We start from the raw sequence: 14,329 nt of genomic DNA on the forward strand, positions 1-14,329 counted from the left end.
CATGCTTATTTCCGCACTTTGCTATTCATACTAGCTAATGCGTATGTTTTTGTAATTCCAAAAAAACATTTTTTCTTCCAGTTCAGACCTACACAAACGGAAGATCAAAAATACAAACAGCCTACCTTCTTACCATTGCCACCTACGTTCGCTTAAGAAAATAAACGAAATGAAAGCCTCCAACGTTTGCCCCAGCACGTCCCCGAGGATCCCATAGCCCATTGCTTACAGCACACTCACACCTGTGCCTCTGTTTTCATAAGGATGGTAGACTAAAAGGCACCAGCCGGGGCTTATTGATTCAGGATCAAAAGCATTCGAGTGTCATGCAAGCCAAATTTGTAATGTACAACCACGCATTCCCGAAAAGCGTCCATGTTTCTGGGTCCATTGCGTGAGTCATGGTTTACGTACAAACGCAGAAACGGTCCATTGTGAGGAAAACTGAAGTATCATCCATTTGTGCCTTATAGGAAATGAAACCAGCACGGGCGACAGAAGAAAAAATCAAGCTTCAGGCGTGTTTGCTGTACAACATTGCGCCAGGCACATCTTTTGCTTAGGCTTGGTTTGGCTTAGCTTAAAGGTGTCCGTTAATCATGCCAGAAGAGAAAATGAAAATAAAAACACCCAAACACTCGCAGCAGCACAGTACAGTATCATCGTTCTTGGGGGCAGGTTGAATAATAAAATAAAAATATGAATATTACACCCACGGGGTCAGTTTTGTAACCTGCATAACCCTAAAAGGTGGACATACATGTCGTACCAAGCCAGGATTATGCGAGCTATACGGTTTGTGCGGAATCGTAGCAGACGGTAGAAAGAACTCAAAAGCACAACCAAAAACATTTCCTCGGTGGAGTGCTATGAAATTCTCATGGCCCTGTACCTTTTTCCAATACCACAGAAATGGCGACCGACGCTTTTTGTAGCTTTAGTATGCCACACAAACAATGTGCTCAAATGAACAGACTCATAAAGTCTCAGAACATTCTAGAAAAATATTCAGAGCCTGATCTTATAAGCTCACTTTAATCAAGGGAGTTGTCTAACTGTCAATAAAAACACCGAAAGGCTTCTGGAAACAAACATTAATCATCATCACACGTCGCTCAAAACCGCGACCAGCTAATTAAGTTTCAATTTCCACGGATTAAATAACGAAAGAAAGACGCACGCCCGTACACGTCGCTCATATCGTCATTGTCACCTCCGCATTCGAGTCGTGCGGGTGACGTGTCCTTTTCTCGGGAGGACATTTTTTTTGTCTTCGCCCGTCGGCTTCTTTTGCCGTCAACATTCAACGCACATTCGAAAAAGTTACACGATTATCCCTTAACAAGCTTTTTATTCGCTGCTGCGCTGGAGAGGAGAAGATCTAGAGTGTTCCAGCCGTCTCCACGATGAAGATGATTGGAAACGGTTCACTGGTTAGCGGGATCCACCATGGCGAACCCCTATCGCCGCCTCACAAACCACACGTGCAAGCTTTCGGAAAAGTTTAATTGATAAGGCAAATGTGTTCTGTCCGCCGTAACGACTTCATGCGTGATGTTTTACGTGAGGGAGTTGGCCATGTTCTTCCCTCCCCCTTGAAAACCCAACCTTTGCCATCTTCACAAATGCAGAGCAAAGAAACAAGTTGGCGGAGCAAAAGTTCGTAAACGATTCTTTTCTCTAAGCTTGCGGCGTTTTGTTTTTCTTTTCTACACAATCACCATACCACCAACACATTACACATATACACACACTTCAAAGCACACACCCTCACACAAACACACACATGCACGCGTACATATATATGAAACTGTTTCCCACAACCACACACTAACGGCTGTTCCTTACGGGTTGGGATGGGAGGCGCCATGGCCAGACCTTTGTACCTTTGGCGGGTTTCGGTGCGGTTTTTCGGTTAGGTTTTCTCTTTTTTTTTTTGACGGAAACTTTTTCCCACAACGGCATACGAGGCAGAAGAGTTTGCCTTTTGCCATGTTACTGTTGTTCTTCCATTTTTGTTGGTTTTCCACACAATATGTCCTGGTGCTCGCGCACGCACAAAAACATAAATTCACAGACACCGATTCCTGCCGCTGCTTTGCCGTCGTGTGGTTTTGAGTGGATGTTTGAGTTTACTTTTCACTTGAGCTTCACAGACAAAGTCGAATGCTTCGTATGCGATTTTTTTTTTTGTGTTACCCCTAGGCCAGTGAATGAACATTCGCGCAAAACAACAAAATTTCGCGAAAAACACACATCCACTTTCACAAACAGTTAAGGAAATTTCCAATTTGCATTAGCTCCCGTTGTGCTCGCAGTTTGTGCGCTCTCAGTTTTTCCAAACCCCGTCAGCATATCTCATGCCAATCCTGATTCAGGCTCTCTTTCTCTCGCTCTCTCTTTGAAAGGAATATCCATTCGTTTTCCATACGCTCTATCGCTCCTTTTTTCCCTTAACAATTCTGGATCTTAGCAGCTCGCGTACATTGTTGCGCAAAATTATGATCTATGCTATCCACGAAACTCGTTTTGACTAACACGTTTAACATAGTCTATGGATGGACAGTAAGTTTTTGGGGCTCGAAAAGCTCAAACACCCAAGCACAGTATAGTCACCGTTCACTCGCTGCTGTCTAATCGCTTACAAAACCCCGTGCACTGGGAGGCTGAGCGAGATCCACAAACACACTGACTTTGCTTCAAGAGAAAAGCACGCTGCTGGATGGCTTTTCCAATTCACGCGACTTTTTTCTCCCATTTCCACTCCGAACGGAAGACGATGGCGCCACGGTAAGCACCGTACAAATACAAACGAAGCACGAAGCAGTGCGCACCAACACTGACGAACAACAGACGCACATCTGATGTCTTTACGTGCGGCATTCTGCCGACGGTTTCTCTCGATTGGAAGAGAAAACAGACCTTTCCGTGGTACCGTGTAGGCCGAGCAGTGCAAAGATGCGATCAACAGCGATGTAATTATTTCGTATGCGTGTTGAATGCATCGGTAGGCATCAACAATCCCTACGCTCCTATCGTTGAAAAGAAAATGTATGTATTTGTTTGGAAAATCTCAAAAACAAAACCTAATCATTCTAGTCGTTCCGTCGCTAAAACTCGATCGCTTATAATTCGCTCACCGATATCCCTCCATCACAGAAACGTTACCAATTGCTGCATCTATCAATCAGTAAACCGGTATTAAAGCACGCGTTTGGTGTTGCAAATCGAAGAAGAAAAAAAAACCAAAGGCCAAAACTGAAACACGAAAAACTAAAAAAACTGGAAGTACACTTTTCGGTTGCCGACACAATATGCAATGCTAGTGGAGTGTGTCTAATGCTTGCACCCTTTCGGTTGAAGGGCATCCGTTCAACTGATGCTGGTGCGCGTTCTGGATGCGAAAGAATCCCTAGGACCATCGCCGCCGCCGTCGTCGGTTGCCACCTCCGCGACGAAGCCCTCCCGCGACTATCTACGCACACAACACGTAACACAGGGTATAGCAAACTAACGCTCACACACAACCACACAGCGCAGCAAGAACGCGCGCGCCATACAACGGACGTGCGAAAAGAGAGGGGAGGGGGGGATGCTCCAGAGGGGGAACGAGCGCACACCAAACAACAACCGTACACACAACAATACCGAGGTACACCGTGCGTCCTCCTGGTAGGCCGACTGGCTGTGGGATGCTGCGCTCGTGTCGCGCTGCTGCGTACCGAATGGGAAACTGGCCACCGTTTGCTGCGAGATATTCGGGAAGCTCGTTCAGCATCTCCCGCGGATGACCCGAGCACGCCACGAACGACCGCACTCGGGACGCTGGTCTCCCGAGCGGACGGTTGGCGCAGACTCCAGACTCCAGGATGCGTGTTGACATGGGAGCAAAACCATCGTCATCACCGTCATCAGCGTCGTCATCAGCAGGGGTAGCCCTTTTTGGTGAGCAGCAGACCAGTGCTAGGTGAATGTGTGACCTGTTAGTCAACGCGCTCAGGCATTGTCCTGTTCACGGAGAGCAAAATCAATTCCCACGCAGAAATCTTTATGCACACGCACACACTAGCATTCGGACAGCATCCAGCAGGAAATGGAGAGACTTTCTCCGAAATTGCTCCCACAGCGAGGCTCTTTCAAAGTCCTTCAACACACACACACACACACACAAGCAAGGCAAGCAAAGAATTTCCATATCACACATACACGAGAATCCTTTCGAGAGCGTCCCAATGCATACCAGTGTTTGCTTTAGTATTGGCATTTCTTCTCCTTCCGCCTTATTGTTCCCTCGTTGGTTCGTTGCTTTGAGCGAAAGCCCACGAAAATGTTACCTAGACGACAGGGATGGTGCTGAGAGCGTTGGTCTGGTTGGATCCTGCGCACCAGCATCCGGGAGATGGTCTCTCCAAACACACATATCTTTGCGAGATGCAGAATTTTCCTCCACCAGCATGGGGAACACGTCGTCGTCATGTGCTCTGGGCTCCGCAAGTAAATCTTTCCACACGAACTGCTCATCATCATCATCATCATCATCATCATCATCATCATCATCATCATCAGTAGCACCACCATCACCATCACCACTGCCTACAGGTCATCGTCATGACCGGGCATCATCATCGCATCACTCGCGAGCAAAAGCTCCGAAGTGGTATAGTCACTTGATGGGTAGGTTTTGTAAGTTTGATGCCATCGTCGTTTCGAAACTAGTTCACCAATACCAGCGCACCAAACTGAAAAGGCAATACTGCTCACGAGCAGCAAGGGCTGTAAGCTTGAGATCCTAATGTGACAGACGTATGGCCGGTATGCTTCCAACGGGCTTACAGGTGGTGAAGCGGCGGGCCTATTAAATATGTCTCATTTTTGCTTCTTTTTTCACTTAAAATTATTACTTGCATGCATGACACTAATCTGAACTGGAATATTTTTTATACTACCATGGACATCAATATGTTGCAGAAAATATTACATAAACAATAATTTAACAATCCTAATAAAACATTCTCACCCTCTCCCAGGGCTACCACGGTGCTTTATTTCCAATTCTTAACAGCTGATTGCATAGCTGCAGGCGCACCAGGCGGTACACAGCGGCGGTACTCATTTTATTCGATCCACTGCACTCGTCCGTCAGAAAGCACGCTATATTGTGACAACCGTACACGGCAGAGCATCAAAATACTCCAGCACTATGGCACAATTTCCGGTCCAGCTATACACGTGCGAAACAATACTGCAGTGAACACGGCTGGGACAATGCAGAGCGCCTACCCAGGTTTGTGCTGCTGCTGCTGCTGGCACAAATAAATTGTGCCCCAAATACCGTCGCTGAGCTACCGGAGCGTAAATGACTGGAAGGGTGTAGAAGGCAGCAAAACAAACAAATCGCAAACAAAACAAATCGGGCGTGTCCCGGGCAGGAAAAACGGGGAAACAACCAGCAAATTTCTCCATTGTCACGTGCGCCACGGATCGATTAATTGGTATGATTTAAAGCAAAGGCAAAAAACAAGCGAAGGAAGGATTGTTTCAGTAAGAAATAAAACCTAATTGTCGGCTAATCATGTTGCTTGCAAAGCCGACACATATACTCACAGGTGAACACAATTGTTACCGTGCTTTGAAGAACGATATGTCGATGCCGTACTTCACCTTCCCGCAAGGCGTGTCAGTTAAACGACAGCAGGGCCAAATAAAACAAAAGACCGAAAAGAATCATGGCAAGCTGTCATAACGGTACACCTTCCCACACGCGCTCCGTTGGCGCAACATAAACGCTACGGTCACACATACACACCTACACGTACAAAATCGATAAACAGAGCCTACCGCAGCGCCCAGATGACACGGTGCTGATGGGCCCTTTGAGTGGAATTAAAACAACTAGAGACGGAACGTGATTCAACAGGCAACACCGTCGCCAGCATCCACCCAACGTTCCTCCCGCTATCGATGTAAATGCTTCTTCTCGTGTTTCTTATATTCGCTTGTTGGAAGCTCATGCTGCCGAACACCTATCGCTGGGCCCTACCCTACACTACCTCTTCGCAGCGAAACTGAAACGATGCTAGAGAAAACAGACACCGTCAATCATGTAGCCACAAGCAACCCCCCCTCCGGGTGAACAGATAAGAAAACCGGGAATTACTTTGCTACCCACACATACACAACAACATATACACATCGTGCCTTTGCCAACACTTCCACCCTTTATCTCCCTTTAGCATGGTTTTCACTACCTGTTCCTGCACAGCCCACATTTTCGCCCAACTTTTGGTACTTCTAATTTGCCCATGTGGTTAAGCGAAAGAATGAAATAGCACGCTACCGTACAAACTGCAAACCAAAGTGAAAGCCATCCCACTCCCAACGACAGTCGCTAATACACAGAAAAAAACACCCCAACTTTGTACCAGCATACCCTTTCTCCACCACACGCTAGCTAGCATAAAAAACGGGTGCTGCCACTTTTCCTAACGCTAACAATCCATTTATGAAATGAGCGACGTTTGTTCGCCACCTAACGTCACAACATTAAACGAACATTATTATCCTTCATTATGGGGAGTTATTTAAGTCATAATTCTGCCCATCTTCCAAGGCCCAGACCCTCACGCCACCCTCCCTCCCACCATCAGATTACCCGTGTGGCGAAAGCCTGTCAAACCCATAAGCACGCGCGGCTTTCGTATCCTTTCGCTCCTCGCTAAACCCGCGTGCGCCCCTTGCTTCGCGCGGATGGAGGGATTGCGCGAAGGGGGCCGACACGAAAATCCATCAGAAGCTACTCAACCTTCCAAGATGCTACTGCTGCTCACGATGACAACGGGATGGCGCAACGGCGGCAAGCGAGGCATTGAAGGGTATTTTATTCGCGTCTTTGTCGTGCACATCGCATCAGTAACGGAAGACACTGGTTGGCCGCCTCAAAATGGGTGTACTTCGACTTTTTTGATGGTTTTTAAATGATCGCAACGCAGGGCTTGCCAACGACGCCTACACATCATGACTTACACTGCGGGCACACACACGCACACACGCATACATATCCACACATTACAAAACAAGGCTTGTCGTTACGTTTCGGGATAAGATAATGAGCATTTTTGTGATCGAATTTTTGCCGCGAGGTTACGCACACACACGCACTGACTCATCGAGTTTCCGCGGTTTCACTTTCACTTTTTGCCGTCACCGTTACATGGGCTAACCTTTACCATCGTGTTAGATAAAATGCTAAAACGTCATACAACGTCAAAAGTGGCAAAGATGCGAAGTGGCAAAGAAGGCGCTATCACCAGGCGTCTCCATTGCGCCCGGTCATGTGATTTTTTGCCATCCTACTGACTTTTGCACAACAATTTGATCGGGCGGAAGGAGAGAAGCGTTCTTTAAAGCGTAATTACTGTTTCATTGATTTTGATCCGTGCTTTAGACGCTTTATTCGTTCTCCCCTTCCCGATACAGGCCGGCGACACTTGATACAGAGCATCATGTTTTAGGATTAGAGGGAAACGGGTCGTCTTTTTTCCCAGATATCACCCCCCCCCCCCCCCCCCAACGTCTAGCCCGCCTGGCTTATTTCAGCAGAAAGGCGGCAGTGCACATCCGGTGGCACCAGCTTTCCTTCCTAGCACACTCGCCCGCACTTTTCACCGTACGCACAGCCACTCTGGTTAGGCGTTTTACGATCGACTCTCTTCGCGGGTGCTCCGTATCGGGCTAAAACCTTCGGCACCGGCAACAGTTTACAAGCCATCTTAAGTGCTCGAATTTGTTGCGCAACCAAAACCATTATAAACTGATTGAAATTTAATGAAGTCTAAACAAACTACAAACCACCCCAGCCCGTTTCCTTCGGTTCACCAAGCGAGCAGCACTTGACGAAGGAGCCTCAGAGTCGTTTTGCTGAGCGCATTTACCGACTGCTGGAACCATAATATCCGCGTGTTTGTTACTCGCTTTGATGTTTGGTGAGTGTGTTCCCGGCAAATGGAGCAACATTTGACGGCGATCTTCTTATGTCATTTTTGTTGGTCATGAATGTATTTACTTATGCCACTCGAGGATCTTCCTTGTTTGATTCGACTTAAGATGTTTTTGCGTATTTTTAATCCATCACCCGCATCTTCTGTCAACAAAACGTAGCATACGCGCTATCAGTGTTAAGTAATTGAAGTTATTAGATTAATTAAGAGACTGTCACTGTGGTATTAGCTGTTTGCATTAATATGCGAATTTAATGACGGAAATTCGGACAGAAATAAATCTAAAAGGAAAAAAATATTAAGGTACCTTTTGATGGCATTGCATGTCATGAAACGTGACTTATCTTATTAGACGCAAGTGTCTCATTGCTAAAATTTATGGAATAGTTGTTCAACACAAATACATCTAAGAGTAACGATTATGTCTTAAACAAAAATAGTGTACAGAAACGTTTCTTCTGAAAATTAATACTTTAAAGATTAAAAAGCTAGTACAACAGTTTAACGGATAATATTCGCAGTAATCAATGTACGGACTGTTTCCATCTTTTCAGCTCTAAATTTCTGCTTTATACATTGTGGCCCTCTTCCAAGTAGCTTCTTTATTCAGCAACGAAAATGAATATATTTTATTCATCTCTTTAAACAGCACACTCGACAGAGCAGAAGAAAGTGCCTAAAACTAGACCACTAACTCAGCCCCAAACATTCATCACATTATGTTCACACAGACACCACACCACAAACTATACCCTCGCGAGATAGGTCCATGCTCATAAACATGTGTTTATGTCCCATTTAAGCAAATCGTCGTAAAACTGACGCATTAAGCGCGGTTTTTAGCTATCCTTTAAGCAAATTGCAACTGCACAAACGGACAACCAGTGCTTCTCGGTCATGACGAACGAGTGCGGTGGGATGGTGGCCGGCAGTAAGGAAGAAAGAAATCTGATCCAACAATCCCACACTCGCACGTAACTATGTTTCCGAGCTAACACAAGCTAAGTGTACTTAAAGCAGGCCAATCAGGAACAAAGGGCTACTTTTTCCCCATGGAGCAGAAATAATGCTTCACTAGTCATTCACAAGGCCGAAATGAAAGAATACTTCTTCAAATGAGCCATATAGCATTAATTAAGAACGGTTGCTGTTACCTTACACCCAGATTCTGAGAGGCTACATTCTGGTTGGACTGCAGAGATGCACGAGGAGTGTGCAGATATTTAATTAAATAATGCAGAGGGAGAAAAATAAAGCACACAGCATATCACACAGTACCGAGATTATTGTGCCGGAATGATGAGTTACAGTGCTAAAAAATATATCAAAGAAAGTGCTGCTTAAGCTTGGACTGAATGAATGAAGGATTTGTTCAGACAAAAACCTTTAGCTTCACACTGGTGAGCTTCTAGACGAACAATGACATACACAGTGATGATGGTCTGAAAATTGATTTCAAACGAGTACAGATTGGTTCATGACAAAATAAATACCTGGCTGCATAGATGTCTGATCTCTTTTTCAAGAAACAGATCCATGACTGGAGTTTGCGTACTCTTACCTGCAAATAAAGAGAATACAACATACATTTGAATGAAGTAAATCTATAGAGAAAGATCGGATATGCATCAGTGAAATGATGGATGGCAGAATGGATGTAATTGGGCAAGCGAGCAAAACGGTCTGTCCCTCGGATGGGTCAGACTCTCGAGTCGGTTTAATCGATAAGAACAAAATGTTTCCACCCTGCTACATGAATCATTTTTTAAGACCATACAAGAAAAAAACACTCACATTCGAAAACTCTCTGCATTACGTTTTTGCATCTCAAACAATCTCCCAGAACACGATACATCCCAGGCCTTCCCCCTTCCAAAAGGACAGATAATCCTGTAACGATTTTGCTACCGTTCTAAAAATACATCACAAAAATATTGTTTCTCCATTCGGGTTCTGGCCCACGGCAGCACCGTGCATCCCTGGCACAATCCCGGCCATTCGACTTCGTTTGGTCAGACGACTCGTTCGACAAGCTGCTTAAGTAGTGATGGATCCGGGTTCTTCAATTTTATTGCTTCAAATTGCTGTTCACAGTAAGAGGGCGTGCACTGCATCTGCTTCTCGTCTCAGTGCCAGCGAGATTTATTATTGTTACAATGTAGAAGCGGACAACAAGACACCGTGTAGAGTCGTGCCCGCATCTGCAGCACAAATACGGGATTGAGCGTGGTGGCCATGGGGAGCAACAACAAAAAAGCTATACTTCAACTAGATAGTGCTTCTTCGATTCGCCTCAACTCGGAAGCTGGTTGGAGTGAAATCAAGAGGTAGCAGAGACAAACAATATGGAGAAAAATCGGTTCCTATCTTTGCAGCTATTCAGCCAAAAAGAAGGAAGCGTGTATAGCGGTACGCAAACCTCGCAAAAGCTCGGGAGGCTAGGCTAACAAAAACCGAATGAAAGAATCCCACCAGTTCGCGTACAACACGATACAACGCTTGCTTCGTTCGGATTCACTGTGGCTCGATAAACTTACTATTTGCAAGCAGTTTTCTCGATTAAGATGATTTCCAATTGGGATTTGAAGACATAGTTTCTTCCTTCTTCGAGTGTTTGTGTTTTTAGTTAGGCCTTATCCCTTAACGTATGCTTCTCTTACTCAATTCAGCTTGTCCTCTGGAAAGGTTGTCTTGAACGGTATTGAGTATCTTGTAGCGATGAAGATATTTTGAATTCCTTGTAATCTTGGACACAATCCAAAAAAACAGCTGTCCTACTACGTCTTATTACATTGATTAAACATGTTGTAAATATGTTGAGCGCGAGTTGTGAAAAGGATAGCTTCACAAGCAATATTGATTAAAGTTGTTAATGAGCTTTTTTTTCATGTGAACAATTCCGAGAACATAAAGGTCGTACTTATTATAAAATATAGCTCATCTGTTTACTTGTTGAGAATGCTCTTCACACACAAGTAGACACAAACTCTTCCATCTTCTGCTTAGTGTGTAGTGATACTGTGTACCGGTAAGCGTCGGAGCAGCGTCTCGAAGCCGCTCAAATATTAATCACTAAATTTTGCCAATTTACGTGCGGCTTTTCATTAATAATGAACTGTTGTGCATAATAAATCACTGCATCTCGTTAGCTGCACATTCCACCGTACGAGCGTTCTAGAAACACACATTTGGTTCAGTTGCACATCCATCAAGGCTTTTGACTGGGATAGCCACCTGACCCTGGTGCAGTATGAGCAAATCATTACACGGAGAAGTACCCTAGCGATATGTGTTGCAATGAACTCTAATTAAGCCACGCTCCAAGAGTGTTCCTTCTGATTTCAAATTATTCATTTCACATAGTTTAACTTGCAGCAAACTTCCGTACCGGAAAGATATCGCGTATACCTTTCAAATGTATGCTTATGCTTTATTTGCGCACCATTTCCATTTTTGCGATACTTCTTCGTGCGTCACTAACCTGTGAAAATATGTTGATATTAATTCAATTTCGTTACAAGTTTGCTATACAAATTCAATCAACACTGAAGAGCTTTAAACAACTAAAAACTATTTCTACTTTCAATCAAACGGTTTCCATGTTAGCAGGATGGCAATTTATTACTGTTGCTTGGTACCCAGAATGAGCCAGACGTACAGACTTCAACAACTTTGTCGTCTGACTGAGCGTAGCTGAACTTAACCTTGCTTCGCTTACGCGCTGAAGTTTTCCAGTAGAACGTTTTCAAGGCATTGTGGATCTTCGCAAATTAACTGCAAATTAAAAAAATAAAATGACGCTCCCCAAAGCGCAAACCATATAATTGCAGCATCGGAAAGAAACACCACCAATGATTGCCCAGAATGTCATCAGCACCATTCGACCCCAAAACCCCACGTCGTCAACGTACAATAAGAAGGGCGCCAAGCTCAACTCGCACAACCCACGAATGCTTTACGCTTTATATTGCTCGAGCATAACTTATTTCATATTTAAGTTCACGATACAAAGTTAATTCATACATTGGACTGCCAACTACAGCTTCCTTTCACTTCTTTTACATGTGCACTCGCTTTTTAATCTGCCCCTTTCTGCTCAACTCCAGCGAAGCTTCGTGCCCCAAGACACACCGCCACATTAACGAGCTTAAGTAATGCCAAACACCACACCGAACGGTTGTCATCGTGATGAGCGCTTTCCTGGCATTCTGAACAGAAATGCATGCCACAACGATACGCTTTTTCTTCGATAAAACTTTCATAATGTAAATCCGTTCTTTGATTTCTGCATAGTGTTTTACCTTGTCCCACGTATGCTGGTGTGCTCTTAGTAACGCTAGAGGATTTTAAATAACTTTTACTCAATATTATGCACAACCAACAGGGTTCCCTTAAACAGTACTTGCTGAAGCTTTACTTTTCCAGCATTTCGACATCATGACGGTGCTCTTCTTTCGAGGAACCATATCATTTCATTCATAGAAAGAATATTGCAATATTCAAATGCAAACCATTTCTTCGTTTTTCATCATCATCACCATCATCATCGTAGTCGTCACCATAATCAACACACCGTCGCGTCACACAGTCACCTTATTATCATCTTAGTACGCTCGCTTCTTCTTACACTACCTAGTACGCCACGAAATCCACAATAAAATTATGCATCCACCACTGTTTTTTTTTTTGTATTTCTTCTTTAGAAAAGATCTACCAATCCGACCGGCAGCATTCGCAATAGTGCAAACTCAGCAAAAAATAACACTATTCCATAGGAAACCCCGGTACAAGGATTTCTAGTCCAGCTTGAAGAAGCATAGGATGCAGCAACGGTCATTCTTCTCAATCGATGTGGTGTGGTTAGCAACCACCGATGCTGTCTATTTTAGCCGCTCGTTTACCGTCGTACAGGCAAATTTGCATATTTTTCCTGCCAGACTAAGGTCAAACGTTACCGTTCGGTTGGCTGAATTGGTTAGAAAACGGGCTATGAAAAAATGTGTGCAGAAGCCATTGCTATGGCTCTTGGTGTTTTGAGCAACCGAAGAACAGTTCATGCATCTTTAGTGTTTAGTGTTTTGTGGTCGTCTTTGACAACTACAAAATATGAACAGAATCTATTACGGTGCTCTCCGTTGAAGAATAATTACGTGCAGATTTACCTATGTAAACATATTCATTATACTATAAAGAACAAGTCTCCGACACTTTTTCAAATCTAAGGCAAAGACAGTTGAATGTGCTAGATAAATTGTGGTATCGTTGCATTTATTCAAATCTTAAATAAACATATGCTCATGCATATCAGCTAGAATGACTATCGCCCCATGTGAAACTTATCCCTACCACACCCACAGAATCTACTACATGACAGATACATGCGAAAAGGAAATTAAATACACCACCTGAATCGATGACACTTTCCGCCTCGCTGTTCCGGACGGGGCAGAAGTGAAGGTAAAACTGACAGTTGCACCTGTTGACAACTCGACACACCCGTGTGCGTCTACATCTAGTTCCCACGTATGTACACCGATGGTCGGTACCTCGGATTCTACCCGACAGGTGCTAACATTATGTGTCAGTTTTTGTGGTTAGTGCACACTCACCAGAAGAGTAATCGGACGACCGAGAGAATGAGCTAGGTCTAGGGCTCCGAAGCCATCCCAAACCAATGAACACTTTAGAAAACAAATGTATGCCCATTTGACTCGGGTCTTGTGTACGTTTGGAATGGTAAAATATAAGAAGTTGTAAATTGATTAACTGTCAGACAACGAAGCTGCCAGGTAAATCCTTGGTCTTGTGATGTTTAATGAGAGTATTTTGTTTGCTTTAAAATATTTTAATCATAGAAACCCAAAGTAGAAACATAACATAAATAGGATAACAATAACAATATAATGTAGAATACTATAATATAACAAATCATAATACAAAACAAACCAAACAAATATAATATATAATAAAAAAAATCTTGATAAAAAATTCGTGGAATAAAACTTTACAATCATGAAACCAAATTAACTTGTTGAACTCAAAATTCATAAAGCTTGTTGTACTACAAATTACAAACCGAAACCTACTCCCTCAGAATAAAGCCCTAACAATTTACTTTCAATCGACACTGCCGTCCAATGCTCATAAGATCATTTTTACTGATGTTTTCCTAACCCCAAACAAAATACTTTCCCCCTAACTGGACGATAACCTGTGCAAGCAGCAAAAGCTCTCAAATTATAATCCACCCAACGCCTCTAACACACCTAGCAACAGCATAAGCTATTGGGAGTAAATTAATTGCAATGACTATCGATATCAATTCTCCTCCA

At 43.9% G+C, this 14,329-nt stretch overlaps 1 protein-coding gene across 17 annotated transcripts in view; it reads right to left on the reverse strand.

Annotated features, from left to right (window-relative positions):
* Positions 1-14,329, reverse strand: part of LOC121589497 (peripheral plasma membrane protein CASK) — a 204,708-nt gene that overhangs the window by 104,058 nt on the left and 86,321 nt on the right. The window contains exon 11 of one of the 17 annotated variants that reach the window (XM_041908460.1): positions 9,491-9,558. The exons of 14 other annotated variants lie outside the window; for them this stretch is intronic. In XM_041908460.1, coding sequence (XP_041764394.1) covers positions 9,491-9,558 — 68 coding nt within the window. Of the gene's footprint in view, positions 1-3,140; positions 3,449-9,490; positions 9,559-14,329 lie in introns of those variants that run through there. 2 more of the 17 variants (XM_041908461.1, XM_041908462.1) reach the window with 2 other exon arrangements.

Source organism: Anopheles merus, chromosome 2R (genome assembly GCF_017562075.2).
Source record: "Anopheles merus strain MAF chromosome 2R, AmerM5.1, whole genome shotgun sequence".
NCBI classification, from domain to species: domain Eukaryota; kingdom Metazoa; phylum Arthropoda; class Insecta; order Diptera; family Culicidae; genus Anopheles; species Anopheles merus.